A 19,319-nucleotide genomic window follows, 5' to 3' on the forward strand; every position below is an offset into this window, starting at 1 on the left:
AGACACATGAAAAGGGGCTCAACATTACTCATCAGGAAAATGCAAATCAAAACTACAATGAGATATATCACCTCCCAACTGTCAGATTGGCTAAAATAAACACACACACACACACACACACACACACACACACACACACAAGAAACAACTAGTGTTGGCAAATATGTGGAGAAAACAAATCCTTCTGCACTGTTGGTAACAAAACCAACTAGTGCATCCACTGTGGAAAACACTATGGAGGATCTTCAAAAAATTAAAAATAGAATTACCATACGATCCAGTAAATACTACTGGGTATTTATCCAAAGAATATGAAAACACTAATTCAAAGAGATATATTCATCTTTATGTTTATTTTACTGCAGCATTATTTACAATTGCAAAATTATGGAAGCAACCCAAGTGTTCATGGATAGATGAATGAATAAAGATGTGGTACATATATATATATATATATATATATATATATCACCATGTATATATATATATGTATATGTATATATACATATATATATATACACCATGTATATATGTGGTATATATATACACACCACATATTATATATATATACCATATATATATATAATATATAATGTGTGTATAACATATACATTATATATATAATGGAATATTACTTACTCATATATACATTCTTCTAGTAACATATGGTATTAGAGGATGTATTAGATCACCAAGGGAGAGATGGGAGAGAAATTAGGGAATTAGATCTAACATTTATCTCTAAGTAACTGGCATTTCATATAGAAGAGAACCAGCAGGAGACTGGGAAGTCAGTGCTAGGAAGGTATGATAAAACAGAAATCAAGATGGAAAGAGTGGCTTTAAAAAATGTAAGGCATAACAAGCAAAATAGTGCTAAAAGTTGGAGTAAAATGAAAAAAAAATTATCTATCAACTTGGTAACATAAAGCCTTTAGTGAGTTTGTTCAGAAACTTTTCAGTGGAACACTGAGGGTGGAAGCCAAATTAGAATGAATTGAGAAATGAGAAGGAAGTGAGGAAACAAAGTGAAGTGATAAGCTGCTTTTTGAAGATTAGTTATGAAGAGGAAATGACAAATAGGGAATGTTATTAAAATTGTTTTAGGATGGCCACAGTGCTTTAAAATACCTTTTAAATACCATATTGATAAAAATGATCCAGAAGAGAGGGAAAAATTTTCATTGTGCAAGAGAATCAATAGAAGTAAGACCTGAGATACTTATACATGGGGATGGCTTTTCAGATATGAGCAGTATCTCCTTAGAGGCTAGAAGAAAGGAGAAAATGGGAGAAGGCACAGGTTTAATGAATTTATTATGTAAGATGAGGGAGTTCCCATATGATCACATCTGTTTTATCAATGAAGAATAAAGAAAGCTATCAGAATTGAAGAATTGGAGGAAAGCTTTAAATATCAAGTAAAAATTATAAAATATTCATAGGGTATAATAGGAGAGTGAGCTTATAATTGAAAGTTTTGAGTTATAGCCTGTGTGGTGAGACCATTTGAACCTGGTGATTATGAATGCATAGGGTGATTATGAATGCATCAGATTACCTAAGGGTGTGAATTTCTACACCACTGTTCTGTTTCATGGGTGCTGGCTCAGAGACAGTATGTGTGGTAATTCAGCCATGAAAATGTGAAGAGAAAGCTGAAGGTTATAAGTAAATTATTTTAATAATGGGCATGGAATCCATGGGGGTATGCATTAGTTATCTATTGTTATATAACAAATTATCCCTAAACTTAGCAATGGGAAACGTAAACATTTGGTATCATATAGTTCCTATAGATCAGGAAGCCAGGAGCAGCTTAGCTGAGTGGTTCTCATTCAAGGTGTCTCCAAAGCTACTCCCAAGGTATTGGCCAGGAGATCTCAGACTTGACTGGGGAAACTTCTACTTCTGAGTTCACTCACATAGCTATTGTCAGGTCTTGGAAGATGTGCTTCTAATCAAACTCCCATGGGTTTGGTTGTCTCTGTAAGGCTGTCTCACAGCAGGACAAGTGGCATATCTCAGAGTGAGTGTTATTTGGAGAGTGAAAGATGGAGGACAGTCATTTCATACCCTACACTTGGTAGTGACATCCTATCACTGCTGCCTACTCCCTGGAAGCAAGTTTCTAAATCTAGCTCACACTCAAGGGGAGATGGTTATACAAAGGCATGAATGACAGGAAGTAGGGATCACTGGGGGACATGTGAGAGGCTGCCTGCTACAGGGTAAGAGGAGGGAAGAAAAGGTAGGAGAAGAAATTAGTTGGAATGGATTAAAGATCTGAATATTGTGGAAGACTTGGCTCCTTATGGTTATCAAGAAGGTGAGTTTACAAAAGTAGAAGATTGTAAGTACAAAATCGAAACAATACTGGAAGTGGAACAGTCATTATTTATGATCTCTTTAGTTGAAGACTAAAGGAAAATGTGGCTGAGTTGGTATAAAAGAAAATACAGAAACGGAACTGAAAAGACAGTGTGACATATAAGCCGTCTACATGGATGCTGAAAACATGAGAAGACTGGAAATTGGATGGAGAGGGAAGCTTAGCCAGCAGCTAAAGGACTGTATGAATAAAAAGTAAAATTTGAAGTCATTAAAAAGATAGCAAGGAGGAAGAGGTGAGGCTGCCAAAGGGAAATTACATAACCTCTAAGGGAAAAAAAAGGTATTAAAGTGAGATTAGAAGTAAATATTTGAACCCAGCAATGGAGATCAAGGACATTGATCCCATCTACCCATAATACCTAGTTAATCAGAGTGTGGAAGAAGCATGCATATAACTGGCTTCCTCTTGGCATGGTTGCAAGAGATGCCATGTCTTCACAAAAATAGTAGGTTTCAGTCAACAGAAGGTACAAAAAGAACATTCTGCATAAAGGTGTGTTGGAATAGAAGAGCAAGGAGATCTAGATGGCAAAGAGGGAGAATGTGGCAGAAAGAAAAAGAGTGGGTCAGAAGTGGTAAGGAACAGAGCTGGAGAGACACAAGAGTTCAGAAATAATAGGTAATCAACTGACCTTAATCTCTGGTGTTGATTAAGGTCAACAGATATGCTGGTACTCACAACTTTAGTGCTTGCGATCTCGCGGTCCGTGAGTTCGAGCCCCGCGTCGGGCTCTGGGCTGATGGCTCGGAGCCTGGAGCCTGTTTCCGATTCTGTGTCTCCCTCTCTCTCTGCCCCTCCCCCGTTCATGCTCTGTCTCTCTCTGTCCCAAAAATAAATAAAAAACGTTGAAAAAAAAAATTAAAAAAAAAAACAAAAACAAACAAACAAAAAAAAAAACAACTTTAGTGCTTGTCATCAGTTTTAGTAGGGTTGGAACGCAATCTGAGGGAAAAAAATGATCACAGTGAGGGAAGAATAAGAATGTAATGGGTTGTCTTTCCACTGGCAGATGACAGCAAGGAAGGAAGGGCAAAGCTGGTAAAACTATAGAGATTTTAAAAATTATGGTAGAGTAGAGCATTTCCAATATTTGACTGGAACAATTTTGATTCTTCCTAGCCTAGGATTTTGTTGCATTTTTCTCTCATTGCTTCCACGTCTTGTGAGATACCTTGTTTTATTTAGAAAATATCAAGAAGAACCATAGAAACTACTTGGTCATGCTCTTCCTTTCCTATGAGGAAACTGAAGTCCAGAGAGTGCACAGCTTCTTGTCTATAACTGTCTATAGAACCAGTGTCAGCTTCAGGGGTAAAAATGAAGAATCTTTATTTATGGTTCATTTGAAATCCTAAAAATTAAAGATAATAGCATAAACATAGCAACTTTATACAAAAAAGTAGATAAAAATAACTGACAAGGAAAGAATTTGGGGTAAATTCCTATTTAACTGCAAACATGTATTTTGAGCTTTTAAAGTCCCTATTTTCCAAGATACTTCTATAACACACAAAAGTGACATTATGTGGTACCTACCCATGGCATTTCTCGAATCACAAATGAAGCCTTTGGAATCGATGGTCAAAAACTTTTTAACAATGTGAGTGTTTTACATGTGTCATAGTAGAGGAAAAGAATGGTAAAAATGAAAACTTGATACAAACGAGTTCTTTGATAAAAAGTACTCTGGCTATGCCTGGCATGGGGCAAGTTTGGACTAACCAGCCCAGGGTAACCATCAGTTCATGTATCCGTTTGCTCTGCTATACCCTTCTACTTTTTAGTACTTTTGTTATGTATTTTCTATTTGGGGATGCCCAATTAGAAGGGGATGCCTTTTTTTTTTTTTAGATAGAAAACCGAGAAGAATCAGCTTAGTTCCTGAGAAACTTCATTATTTAATAATAAGAATAAAGAAGAAGAGGAGGAAGAGGAGGAGAAAGAATGAGAAGTTCTTTCAGTTCATAGTAAATATGCTAATTTTAAGCATAAAGTAAGTACTTACCCATTTAATCATGTAATATTTTGATCATTTTATTAACACAAAATAAAGCACTAATTGATTAGAGTAAATAATAAGATAGTTAAGGTTCATATTTCTGAAGTTGTTACATTAATTTCCTTTTATTGTGAAATTAGTTGTCAAAAATCTGTGTGTGTGTGCATGTGTGTGTGTGTTGGAAAGTTAGAGCATACTGAAAAAGAATAATTGATAAACTTATTTGTGCTTCTTAAAGCCTTACTGAAGAAAAGTTATAAAACTTAAAAGTGGTAATATAGTAATACCACAAGGAGCATGAGAGAAAGGCATGAGAGGGAAGAAAACCCTTTCTAAAACTAGGTAAGCATATTCAAAACATATTCTTATCATTTCAGTCTGAGAATTGTGCAGGTGATACTGAAGTTTAAGAAAGGATCCTGGAGGATGGGATTCTTTTTTTTCAAAGGTAGAAGAACTAAACAGTAAAAAATAAAGGCAATAGAAGTAAAAGAGAGATAAATTATACTTAGAAATCTCATTTCCCTGAAGTGATCTTTAAAAACATATAAATAATAGAAAAGATAAATTTGAAAGACTTTACATGCCTGGGCCAATTTAAAATACAAGTTTATATTTTGATGTGTTAATACTGGCTTCTCAATCGTCCTTTTAAAAGTTGAGAAGGAAACTTCAGTGAAAATTAGTTTATACAATTAATCTGGTAGTTTTGGGGTGAGAACACTTCATACTAAAGAGAAATAAAAAGGAGTATAGTGAAACCATCCTCCCAAATACATATATAATAATGGAAATATATGTGAACATATTATATATATGTGTGTATGTGCACACTTACATATAGTACATGCTTATATATACACATGTACATGAAATATGTGTGTTAAATATGGATCTGTGTTTGTATCCATACAGACATACACAGATACACACAGGGATTGGTGAGAAGCAAATGAAGGCTGATAATTACAATGTGAAATGGTGATTTTTTAAAATGCATTAAAGCATAAAACCAGACCAATCTCAATAGGGAGGAAAGGACACAGAGAGCCTAGTGTGTAAACTGCCGCTCTTTTCATTGTTGGGTCAATGTGCCAGCGGTGCTTTCACATGGAACATAGTGCAGACATCAATCAGGATGGCTCTTCCTTGGTCTGCCTTTGGAATTGTGCTGTTGTTAGGTCCATAGACCAGATTCTCCATATAGGGTTCTTTTTGTGATTCTTGATTATGACCCCCTGAGGAAGTCAGACCAGCCTGGGGTTACTGGAGATGGTGTCTTGCTTGGCATATTTATCATCCACAAATCATCTGCTATAAATATACCTCAGCAGGATCATCATCAGGCTGGCTCAGTAGCCTGCAATTTATGAAGGTTATGGGAAACAGTGTGAAGGGTGAAGTGCTTTATTAAGGGTGGCTTTCTCCCTGACCCAGTCCCGTGTTCTACTTGAATGTAAATGACCCTGGGAATGAGTGCTCCTTTCCATTTAGGATTAAGTCTTTTAAAATTATCCCTTTCAGCTATTATTCTTATGTCACTATATCATGACTTCAAGATTTTCTAAGAAACATCAGAATCACAGTGTTCAAAGATAATGTGAGAAATTACTAGGTGCAAGATAGACATAGATCTAAAACTCACATTGTTTTCTTTTTATGTACAAATCATGCAAAACATTCTCCTTTTTTTTCCATTTTTTTAACATGTCATTAATCTCTATTTTTGCTTCTCATAAAATAACAGAACTGACCAAAATGTCTTGCAACTATCATAATTATAATCTCTATGGAATTTGGAATAAAGGAAATGTAATTCTTTGTATTACTGAATGTTTGTTTTTAAAAGAAAACGTGTTTGCTTAAGACACAATGTTTAGGATTATGCCCTAGACACAAACCTTATTTTCCTTTCACCTTCCCTTAAATGAATAAAAAATATTGTAATGAACCAAAAATGACACAAAACCAAAATGCCACAAAGGCTGCTCTCTCAGCCAGTGAATGTTCCTGGAACATGGTTAAAGCTTGTTGGATGGGGAATGATTAACTGTTTCCCTTACAGGATGTTATTCTGAACACTTGTCCTAGAAGAGAAAGCCTTGAAGAGGGTCACCCTATTAATATGTATTAAGAAGTAAAGGGCCAATTTTAATATTTCAAGCAACTCCGGTGAATAAAAGATCATTGGCACCTTTCTATTTTCACTACAGTCCTATTTTAAAATAATGTTCTTGGCTCTCCATTTGCCCCAGGGAAGAGGAACAACAAGAGGAAGAAAAATGCAGAAAGAGTACAGAGAGAAGATGATGGAAATTTGTTTTATTCAACTTCACCTGCCGCTCAAGCCACTCACCCTTAGGAAGACTCCGACACTTCATAGGAATTACCCATTCTGGTCTCCCCCACCGAATCACCACACTATTTTGCCACTTGTTTTGCAAACCACCACTGCGTTTACAAGTAGAAACATAATCAGTAGGCGAATGACCTTTTGCAGCATTGTATCTGAAGCTAGTTCATCAAACACTTGTCAGCCAACCGTCCAGCGGGCCAAATAAATAAAGGTGGGGAGTGGTGGAAATTTATCCTTTTTGTTGCTGCTAAATCGAGAATCCGGTAGCTTTTCCTCCCCCTTTCCCTCGTTTTTTTTTTTTTTTCTTTTTTTTTTTCTACCACTGTCCACAAACCTGTTACTAGGGAAACTTAAAGAAGAATCAGATACATTAAGAAAACAAAAGTTTAGACCCCCCACAACCATGATCCCATTGCCATGCAGAAAGCAATGCAAGATGCCCAACCTCGGTCGCCGCACCGCGGTCCTGACAAAGCCTGTATCTAGCCAGAACAAACAAGATGTTAATTGCAGCCTCGCTGAGAAAAACTAGTATTGTTCCAGCCGGAGACACGCAGCATTTCGGGAACTGAGATGTGCCCCGTCCGCTGAGGACTGGATCAATTCATCTGAACCCCGGCGATGAAACGACAGCTCTTCGGCTGCGACAGGTCCGCGCTGAAAGAAAGACAGAGACGATCAAGTCCAGTATTTACTTCCCAACACTCAGAGTCGCCTTCCAATCCTCCGCAACCCCCTAGCTTCGCCTCCCAGTGAGTTTCCCTTACAGTTGGTCGCCGCCAGCCCCAGCGGTGGGAACTGAGGGCGCAAAAACCTCCCAGACGCAGAAAATACCGCTTTCGGGACGTGCTTGGTTTTGAGTAGCCGTGACGTGCAGGCTCACCGCGGCCCTGGCTGGAGCACCGCGGAGCCCCCTCCCGCCCGCTTCTCTCCCGCCCTCCCGCCGGGCCTCTCTCCTTTCCCACCCCGCCGCTTCCCTCCTCTTCTCTCACGCACACCCACCCGCGCCCCCGGGAGGCAAGAACTACGGGAAGGCACAGCGGCCGCGTAGCGCTCGTCGAGCCTCTGGCCGGCCGCCTGGCGCACGGTACCGGTGCCGGCGCCGGGCGCGGGGCGCTGGGCGCGCGGCGCCCGGGGACGCGCGCGCGCAAGAGCACGCGGGAGTCGGCGCGCACGCGCACCCCGGGGACGCGCACCCCCTCCTTGGCGCGCGCCCCGGGAAGAGCGAGCGCCGCGAGCCGGCGCGCACACCCGAGACAGAGCTTTACTATCTCTCTCCCTCTCGCGCCCCTCCTCGCTGGGCATTCAAACAGCTTTCCGACATCACCAGCCAAGGATTTTTTTCCCCCCTCTCCTTAGTCGCGGTCCGTCCATCAGTACCTGCGGGGGGAGGGGGAGGAGGAGGAGGAGGGAGGAAAGCGGAAAGAGGAAAGAGCATAAGCTTGAGCCTTCCGATCCGACCACGAATACTCCTGTAATAAACCCACCGCCCCAACAAATCTGCCTTAGCAGCCGCTGCTGCCGCCGGTCACTTCTCGTCTCAGCGCTTTCTTTGCTTCTTGGCTCATCGGTTTGTTGGGGGTAGATTTGATAAAAACAAATCCTTGCTTTTAAGCCACTTGCATATTTTTGTTTCTTTAGAGTCTCTCTACGGGGGGCTCCCCCCTCCCTCGGTTGGAGGTTGGATTCAGTTGGCTACGGCGTCAGGCTCCGGGGTCCTGGGGGCTTTTTTTCTCCCACCCCTCCCCTCTTTAATTTTTCTCCCCCATCTTTTGCTTCTCTTAAGTGTGCATTTAAAAAAAATAAATAAAATAAATCCTGATTTTTGAAGCTGAGCCGGGGAAAATGGGCAACGGTGATTGGGACCGAAGGGGAGTCTCTCCGTCACTGTTGCTGGGACGCGTGCCTGTGCTGGTGTCTTAGAGCAAGAGCCTCCCTGAGCTTTCGGAGTGGAAGGTAAGGAAGGGGGTCCAGGGGTCACCTTCCCTCTGCCAGGGGTCGCCACCGAGGAGCTTTCGTCTAGGTGTTTGCGGAGGGAGGACAAGGAAAGGAAAGGCTGTTGCTGGCAGATGGAGGGGCTACGACCAAACCCGACTGTCTGCATTTACTTAAACGCCGCAGTTGAAAAGTTAGAGAAGTCTGTTTTTCAAGAGATGTGCATGGTCGGAAGGAACAGGCAGGGAGACCTAGAAAATCTGACGGTTGTGTGTGATTGGGGTGATTTTATGAGGAGAAATTTTTAGGTTAGAAGGAAGTTAAGATAAGGGGAGGCAGTGGGTCTTCTATTGGGGAAAAAATTTAGTGGAGTGATGGCGCCGTCTATGTTCGGCTAAACTAAAGTGTCACCCAGAAAATCAGTTTGGAGAATAGCTAAACTAAATGCCGGTTTGCTTCTTAGCAGGACACAAATAAATAAATAAATACAGCATCCTTGAGATCTTGGTAGCCATCCCTTAGACACCGCCACCCCATTCTTTCTTTCTTAAAAAAGGGAAATACAATTGTTTGAACTGGCCCTGCAGTCGGGGACGGGGGTGGGGGGGCGGCAGAGTTCAGTGATTCATTTTTGATTCTTTAGTATAAAACAAGGCTCCGTACACCAAGGCTTAAGGATTAAAATAAAGAGCATTATATTGAGGGGGCTCTCTTGAGCAAGCTTGAAAGTGAAATCAGAGCTATTTCCTCACTCTTTCTAATCCTTGATGAGCACAGCAATGCAGACATGCACTGTCAAATAAATGGAAGCAAAAGTACTGGATTTCATTAGGAAAAGAAATACGACCTCTTTTTGAGTTACCGATTATAAAATGAAGCCCCTTTCATGGATGGAATTCCTAATTTAGACACTTATTGTCACATTGGCTCTCAACGCCTACACTCTATCCTGAAGAACACTGCGCAGACCTGCATTGCCTGCAAAGTGCAACAGCAAAAAAAAGAGGAAATTATTTCCAGAATTTCCTGCAACTTTCCCAATTTTTTAACCTTTACATGCTCATTGGCTTTATTTTCTCAAAAAGAAAATGCATTATTCATTGAGCTATATGCTTGAAACGGAGAACACTGTTTTGATAGTCCCAGCAGTTCTGATGTTATTTTAAACTGCTGCTATATAGAGATTTAGAGTTGGGGCTGTTTTCTCCTATATCAAGACATAGAATTTGAATTATGATCTGGAAAATGCAGATCTATCTTCAGGGACTTCGGTCACTGGTATTTGTGTGCATGCGTTGGTGTGTGTTATGCAATGGGAAGGAAGAGGGTTTTATCCTTTGGTTCCGAGAGGACCCAGGCAAAGACACGAAAACTCTTAACTGTCTATATGTCTGTATGTCTGTCTCTGTTTACAGAACAGTGGAAGAGACTGCAGCCTAAAGACTTTTATAATTAACTTGGCATCACTTTTCTCAGCTCAAAGGCTAAACAAAAAAAAGCAGTGTCATTTATTCTAAGAAATAACTTCTTAAAGGTTAAAGCTGAAAAAAATTCAAGTTATTTTTGGATAACAACTTACAGAGGTAAATATAACCAGGATTACTTTATTATGCAAGGCCAGGTTAAAAAAACATAAAGAAAAGGAGCTTTGGAGCTGTTGTTGGAAAGGGAGCAATTCAGTAACTGAAATCTGCTAGGAAAGAAAATGCTAATGTCTTTTATCTACCATGTATAAATCTTAAATTGCAGTAACTAGAGTTAAATCTTAAATAACTCTAGATAAAATAGCCCTAATTAGAGAAAAAAAAAAATTAAAAGGCTGAAGCCAGCTGTGGTTCTGGGATTTTTCACCGACATCGCCTTTGGATACAGATACTAATACAGTGATCCACTTTATGTATCCCAAGAGGGCATGTCACATTGAAATGACTGTCTTAAATCTTGGTTCTCAGAGGTGATGTTGAACAACAAGTCTTCCCTATGTATCTACCCATCTATGCCCTTTCTCAGATAATGGGCTTAAAATTCTATTAATCCAAATGAATGTTGGTGTTTTTGCACAGGAATTCCCATCAGTTCACACGATGGTCCCTGCAAAGACAAGTATGGGTATTTGGGAGATGATGTTTCATCTGCAACAAATTATCATTTGTGCTTTTAAAATTGTGGCCATCCTTTATCGAAATTGCTTTTCATATTCAAGGTAAAAGAAGTAATGTGATGACAGCTGTTCCCAGATTATCAGATTAGATTGTGTGTGATGATGTTTTCTTCAGGCCGACTGAGGGAGAGAAAAGGTTGTATACGTTGCTTAAAAAGATTTCAAAAATTAAAAACTTAGGTTATGATATTATTTAAAAGGTATGTTTTCCTCCTCTTTCAATAGAATCATAATGTACTGGGAGGAAATCCTGGTAGATAAATTACAGCGTTCCTGTTAATAATCTATTAAATATTATTTTTAAAGTGAATGTAGAAAATTTGGTCATTGTGAATGACCACGTGAGGGCGCTGTTCACACAGCCACCGATAATTTCCTAGCATTATAAAATAAAAAATTACCTGCCCTTCTTTTAAAAAGGGTTTTTTACTGAAATCTTGAAAACAGCTGGCTGTAATATTGGAAGGAGTTTCTTTCTTCAATGCGTGTAGACTCCTACTTGCATTTTACTTTCATTGCCATTTTTACAGGCCAAATGACATAGGATGAAGGCTGTTCGTAACCTGCTGATTTATATATTTTCCACCTATCTCCTGGTTATGTTTGGATTTAATGCTGCCCAAGACTTCTGGTGTTCAACTTTGGTGAAGGGAGTCATTTATGGATCGTATTCTGTAAGTGAAATGTTTCCCAAAAACTTTACAAACTGCACTTGGACGCTGGAAAATCCAGATCCAACCAAATATAGCATTTACCTGAAATTTTCCAAAAAGGACCTTAGCTGCTCTAACTTTTCCCTCTTGGCTTATCAGTTTGATCATTTTTCCCATGAAAAAATAAAGGATCTTTTAAGAAAGAATCATTCTATAATGCAACTCTGCGATTCCAAGAATGCTTTCGTTTTTCTACAATATGATAAAAATTTTATTCAGATACGTCGGGTGTTTCCAACTGATTTCCCAGGATTACAGAAAAAAGGGGAAGAAGATCAGAAATCTTTTTTTGAGTTTTTGGTATTGAACAAGGTGAGCCCAAGCCAGTTTGGTTGCCATGTATTATGCACTTGGTTGGAGAGCTGCTTAAAATCAGAAAATGGGAGAACAGAATCATGTGGGATCATGTATACAAAATGCACCTGCCCTCAGCATTTGGGAGAGTGGGGGATCGACGACCAGTCGCTGGTTTTGTTAAATAACGTGGTGTTACCCCTGAATGAGCAGACCGAGGGCTGCCTGACCCAGGAGCTGCAAACCACCCAGGTCTGCAATCTTACCAGGGAGGCCAAGCGACCGCCCAAAGAAGGTAAGTGCCCATCAGAGAGGGAGAGATGGGAGGGAGGGGCGTTTGGAGATGGCAGTAAGATGTGATGTTTCAACACACAGGCTTAATCATTGCTCTTTAACTCTATCATTTTTGGAGTCATTTGGTTTGTGATCTTCACTAATAAAGGTCTCTTAAACTAATTTTGGGTTTCAACATTTTTGAGACAGGGTGGTGAGGATGGGATAGCTCTCATCAATATGCCCTGGTAGTGTGTCTGGAATATTCAGGAGGAAAGAGAGGCAAAAATGTGGGGCCAGTTAGCCTTGGAGGTTGTTGACGGGGGAGGTTCTTTATTGGCTGCAGCCTCTTGGGGAGACCAAGATATATACAGTCGCGCTCTCTCATGCACACACCTGTGAAATGAATTTGTAGGATTTCTACCTTATGCTAGAGCCCTGCAAAAAAGTAACCTTCACTTCCTCTAGCCTTTGCCCTGTCTCACTGTCTCAAGCAGGACCCCTTTAGTTGTACTGCCCTAAGTTGGGGAAGCAGGACAAAATGGTGACACAAATTCAATAGCAAGTCTGTTTGGACCAAATGACTTTCTGACACCTGAAGACAAGGGTATCCCCCTCCCCCACAGGCCCGATATTAAAAAAAGAAAATGCATTGCACAATAAATCCTGTGTGCTTGCTCTTTCGTGGGTCAAGGAAACCCCACTGGAAGCGCAAACTCTGGGGTCTCCTGGCTGTGAAGTCACTTGGAGGCAAGGGTGAAGGGCAGAATTAAAACACATGCTGATCCTGTAAAACATGATAGCCCTCTTGTGTGATTTTTTTTTTTTTTTTTTTTTTTTTTGCTCTTCTGGGTCCCCTCTTGGTATACATGAGGAGAGTGGGAGCGTGTCAGAGATGAGCTAGATGGAAAAAATAGTGCAACGGAAATGCAGAGGAAAAAGAGAAAGTACAGGAGTGATTTTCAGCTTTCACCCAATCCCCAGTGGGGGAGCTACCGGAGGATTTCAGATTGTGGATTATGTTTAATAACGCAAGAAAGCGGACATATTTTGAGAAAATGACTTTTCCTGTTTGGAAGGTTAACGGATGTGTTCCATTCGTTTGAGGACAGGCTGATACATATTCTCTCTCACTCTCTGATCCTGCAACTAGAGAGTGTGTTGATTTTTTATGCAGGAAATGTTTTCTGATCTCCACAAAGATCCCTGTCTGTGGAAAGGGACAGCCAAGCTCCAGTCCCTCTTTCCTCCCCCTCCCCCAACAGAAGTTGTCTTTGTGGCCAATATAAAATTGACACGTTGTTGGAGAATTTTCTTTAAGAGTAGCCAAGGCTTTGTAAGGGGGGAGGAGGGAGGGAAAGAGAGAAGGGTTTAACTAGCTAAATGCAATTTCTCTGCTGAAAGCAATTTGGGGGCTGGGGATTTATGGAGGAGCAGTGGTACAAGAGGAAAAGATGTGTTAGAAAATAAATGCAGACTAATGGCAATGAGAGAGGGTTGAAAACCTTTTAAGATTTCTACAGGTCAGTGTTTCACTAACAGCTGTGGCTGAAGAAAACAAAGTGGTTTTAAATTACAGGAGTTCTTTTCTCTAGTAAAAATCCCAGAGAAGCACTTGCAACTGCAGGGATGGTATTTAACACCATTTAAAACTAATTAGTGTCCCCTAGAATAAGAAGCTACAGTACACACACAAAATGTGATGCTACAAGCTGGCTAATAAGACAATTATCACCAGAAACTAGTATTTGTTTGTTTGTTTTATTGTTGTTTTAATATAATCCAGAGAATCTGATTTTTCAATGGTTAAATTCCTATCTTGAAACTGACTGCTGATGACAAATGGAAAGTGAAGCCAGTTTTGCAGGCTTTTTTTGGTTAATGTCAGCAAGTGACACAAAGTTGTGTGCACATTAAGCATGATTTTCAGAGATTTTGCTGGTCATGATCATGAGATATGAGTTGAGACAGTGCCGCGATTTATAGAAGTTGGACAAGATAGCCATTTGTTCTGTAAATGAGTAAGAATATGAGTGATTTTAGACATTCGATGTATAAATCATGTGGGAGCACATCTATTTCTTTGGGCTAATTAGCTGGCAAAATGAGAAAGGAATAGCTCCACAGACAAATAAGTGATTGTGTTAAAATTATCATGTTAATAAAACTGAACTAGCAAAAGTTTATATAATAGGGGGAGAATATATGCTGTATCAGTAAAATTGCACAGCCTGTATTCTCTTTATTCTAAATTTGTGTTCTTTAATTGTTTAGGTATTCTGAGTCAGAAAGGTAAGGATAAGTAATTCCTGATGACATAATTGTAGCTGATGCATTTATAAGTAATTCTTATAAAATATATACGGCACTCCTTACCTCATTCAAAGAAGACCTTTTTGGCTATGCTGCGTTGTAGGAAAGGAATGTGAAAATCTGCAGGAATGTGAAAATCTGCAGACTCTTAATTTAGTAAAATTTATACAAATTCTATTAAATCTTAAATATTTTATATAAATGATATATAAAATCTTAGAATTATTTAATATCATTTCAAATAAATTGCCACTTCATGATACTCACAAGGTTAGAGGTTAGCAATTACATATAGTTGTGCTACTCATGTCTAGTTTTATTCCAAAATGTCTTTGCTTTACTTAGTAACATGTAATCCCAGCCTTCGAAATGAGGTTTTAAAAATTCTACTTAGATTTTCTATTAATGTAGGATTTCTATTTTCTATAGAAAAGACTGTCCTGTAAGTCATCAAAGGAATAAATACAAAATTATTCTCCACAGTGTTTTACTTCTCTTTTATTCACTGTAATAAATACTGAAAACCTTGAGTAGAAATCTCTTCCACATTCATTGCATCATAGAAATGGCGCACATTGGACAGAAGAGTCTTTACATGCAGTAGATGCAGTTCTAGGTTGTTTAGTGTGGTGCTGATGGGGATGGTAATGGTGTACCAAATGCTCAATGTTTTGAATGCATCCATTGAAATCACAAAATCATATCTAGTTAGTATTGAGGGAACTATAGGCTCACAGGACTGGAATGTTGATTTTGTTGACATTGGATTTCTACTAAAATGTTTGTTAATAATACACTCACGTACTGAAGAATTTCATAGCCAGAAAACAGCAAGAAGAAAACTATCTCTGTTTTTAGTGACACCAACAATTACAAATGTTATTGTGATTACATTATAGAAGTGAATAATTGGATTGATGCTTTATTAACGTGTTAAATATTAGTACATTTAGGTCTCTTTTAAGATCACGTTTGATATATTTGAGGGTGATAGGTGATTATAGAAACTTAGTTGCCATTCCCCAATTTTTATGTGAAAATTTGAAAACAAAGTAAATCAATAAAATGAAGCCTTTAAAAAATAATGATGTCTTACTTTAGGCAATTTAAAAAAAACTGTCTATATATAATGTATATAACCTTTTTAAAAGGAAACTCAAGTGACATTGCTGTTTACCTGGTTTTCAGATACTGGCATTTATTCATGAGGTCTTTACTATGTTTTATAGTATATATGTATATATACACACACACACACACACACACACCCCATAGATGATTCTGGACCTCAGAGCTAAAATAGAAAATAGATGTGATATAGGATACTACTTCATACTATGTCACCTAAAATAAGCAATTAAAACAGTTTTGGCGGAAAAATTCTCCACCAGCGTATCTAAATAACATAATAAGCCTTAATGGAACCTTTGTTTCCTACTTACATCAATGGTGCTACTTATGTGAAGGGAAGTTGGGATCCCTGTATAGATTCCAGGAAATCTGAACACACATACTCATTTGTCTCTCCACTCTGCTGTGCTAATCCTTGATATTCTGTCACTCAAGGGAAGTCTCACTATGTGACTGTGTAAAGTTTAGCCTGGGTTGTGTCTCTAGAGCAATTTGTGTCTCTAGCAGTGTAAGTGTTCTCGTTTCTTTCTACTTATGCTCTTTTTGTCCTTATTACTGTTCAGCTACCTTTCACCTTCCTCTTTATTGTACTTGGATCTTACTTCCTTTTTAAATGACTGCCATGATCCCACACTCTGTCAGAATGTAGAAAGGCATATTGAGTCCATTGTTCCTTGAACACACAGAGCCTGAAAGTTTGCTCTGCCCCTTGGCTGCATCCCATCGTACTTTGCATGTGCTGTACTTCTGTTCTAGCATTTATCATATTACAGTGTATTTTCCGCTTGTATTTCCATGTCCCACCACTAGATTTGGGAATGCTGCAAGCATAAAGACTGGGTCTTCAGTTGTCAATGACAGTCTTTTTTTTTTTTTTTTTTTTTTAATTTTTATTTTTGAGAGAGAGAGAGAGAGAAAACAAGCAGGGAAGAGGTATAGAGAGAGGGAGACACAATCCTTGAGCTGTCAGCACAGACCCTGTTGCGGGGTTTGAACCCACGAACCGTGAGATCATGACCTGAGCTGAAGTCGGATGCTTAACCGACTGCGCCACCAAGGTGCCCCTCTATGACAGTCTTAATAGAGCTTCAGTAAATATTGGTTGAAATGAATGTTAAAGGAACAGCAACAAAAAGATCTCAATAGGAAAGACAGTAATACTTTGATTACCATCAAAAGAATAAAAATACATCGTTTGGAGAAAGTGGCCACCTTTTGCTTTTTGTATGTTTAGGGGAAGATGGCTACCTTTTATATAATTTCCAATTCCATTAATGAATTATTTATATCAGCTTCTGATCTCAAAATATTATTTAATAACATTTTTAAAAACAACTAAAGAATGGAATCATTAAGAAATACTCTTAATTATATATATGTGTAAATATATATTAAAAGATTCATGATCCATATAACTTTCTTTACATGACTATCTACAAAAGAAAATTGGCCAGTTTCTGTCTGTTTAACTGTCTTCATTTCTATGTTCTTTCTTCTGGCTCTTGCATTACTTCTACAGTAATGACATTTCCCAAATCCTTTCTTGCACAGTTTGAAGACAAACATGCAACATCTTTCCAAGAAAGATGAAAAGAGTATTTGCATGTCAAGTTTAGTGCTTCTGTTATTTACTCCTGTTTAATAATCTGTAAATGTAGGAAGAGTAGAATACTACTAAAATTGTAGGCCTGATTAAGTAAAGTACCATAATTCTTACTTCTGCCATTTTAGAATCTTGACAATTTAGGAAGTAGCTCATACCTATAATATTTAATGAAAGAAAATTCCATTATATGGCAACATATTTTTTGTAGACAAATTCAAATATTAACATGAAAATTTGTGTCTGTACACATATGTCCCATTCATTCACACATTTGCCAAGATGTATGTTTCAGTAGGTTTTTATGATAGCTGTAGATAAATGTACTGTAGGTTAGTTTTCTTCCAAAATAGACAAGGGAATTTTACTTTACTTAGAGTTCAGCTTTATGCACTACTTTGACTTCATTTCCCAATAGAAGCAATTTTATTGTTAAACTGAATGCTTTTATAAAATATAGCATTGTTTAGAATCACTCTGGTATATATTATCTAAAGCCATCTGGCCATTGGGTCTGAAATCATTGTTCATTCAAAACTAAATTTTTCTTACTTTCTCAAAATAACATTGCTGGGTTTTAAATTTTTTTTTAATGTCTATTTTTGAGAGAGAGACAGAGAACCAGCAGCAGAGGGGCAGAGAGAGAGGGAGACACAGAATCAGAAGCAGGCTCCAAGCTCTGAGCTGTCAGCACAGAGCCCCATGCGGGGCTCAAACCCATGCACTGTGAGATCATGACCTGAGCTGAAGTTGGGCTCTCAACCAACTGAGCCACCCAGGTGCCCTAATTAAAATCCTGAATTAGAGAGAGCTGCGTTTGAATCTTTTCTTCTACATTTTAACTGTATTGCTCTGTATTACTACTTTCCCCTTCTCAGATTAGGTTAGTCATGCTTATTTTTCAAGGTACAGGAGAACAGGAAATGACATCATGTATTGAATTTTAAAAACCTAATAAAATTAATGGCTTGGAATATTTTAGTTCCTGTCAGCCCTGTGGAGGTTTCTTCCCAAATCAATTAACTAATAAAAATCAGAGAGGTATGCAATTTTTCTAAGTATATCACTTCATTGAAATGAAGGGTATATTTTAGTGTAAGGTACACTTGAGACCCTAGAGTGACTCAGCTGCCTTGGAGCATCTGACAAGTGACTGAGCTTGACTCATCAATCTTCTGTAGTAGAGTGTTGAATTAAATGAGACTGCACATGTAAAAACACTTTAGTCCATTGCTCAAGTTACATTAGGCCCTCCATTCAGTTTTTGAATGTCTTTTTTATTCTTATCTTTTGGCTATAAATGATAGAGAATTGATAATAAATAATGAAACAGATTGCCATTTAATTATTTGAACTTGTTTAGGAATTTAGGGCATTTAACAAAGGATCATTAAGCATCTTGAATGTATGTCTATTTTGTATTAGTTACAGAAAAGGTAGCATCTCAGTACCTATGTGTTGATGGAGGCATGACTAATACATCAAATAGATCAAACTAGTGGTGTGTGAGTCATCCTAGGCCTAGGAAGATGTCCTTTGGATATCATTGCCGATAGCCTGCAAATCCATTTAAATTAAACAGTTTCATGATTATTTTGCTCTTTGCTGTGTTATGCAAAATTAAGTTCATGTTTTAAAATGTATGCTGAACAGAAATTATCTTGAAATATTAGTCCATATTAAACCATTTGGAAAAAAGTAGGACTATTTTGTATTTTTTTCCACGGGATTATGATCACATACCAGTAAATTCCAGGTTTTTCCCCCAAAGGCTTGTATACTGAGATATTGAAAAGAAAACAAAATTCTTTAGTACTTATTTAAAGATTCTGATATTTTCTTAAAGGAAAATTACAAAATGTCATCTATAAGACTTCATAAAATACTAAGTGCTCTGTGTTCAATTATCTTTCGTCTATCATTCAGGAATTTTGCTCACTTGCAGAGAATAACCTAGCTATCTATCTGCTAAAGGTTAGTAAGTAATGTATTTCTACTGTACACAGTATAATAAATAACATTCACGATGAATACATTAATATGGAGCTGTTTATCTCAAAATTAATTAGGTAAATAGGAGTCTTTTCTGAAATCTGATGCTTGCTGATAAAGCATTTTCTCCATAGCCACATCGGTCCCCATCACA

The 19,319-nt window shown here is 38.3% G+C and overlaps 1 protein-coding gene across 1 annotated transcript; it reads left to right on the forward strand.

Moving 5' to 3' along the window:
* Positions 1–8,045: 8,045 nt before the first annotated feature.
* On the forward strand, positions 8,046–12,213 carry LOC125939084 (adhesion G protein-coupled receptor B3-like). The gene is made up of 2 exons (XM_049654636.1): positions 8,046–8,706; positions 11,377–12,213. The coding sequence occupies exon 2, from the start codon at positions 11,392–11,394 to the stop codon at positions 12,211–12,213; it is 822 nt and encodes a 273-aa protein (XP_049510593.1). The 5' UTR covers positions 8,046–8,706; positions 11,377–11,391.
* Positions 12,214–19,319: the final 7,106 nt, after the last annotated feature.

Source organism: Panthera uncia (assembly GCF_023721935.1).
Source record: "Panthera uncia isolate 11264 chromosome B2 unlocalized genomic scaffold, Puncia_PCG_1.0 HiC_scaffold_24, whole genome shotgun sequence".
NCBI lineage: Eukaryota > Metazoa > Chordata > Mammalia > Carnivora > Felidae > Panthera > Panthera uncia.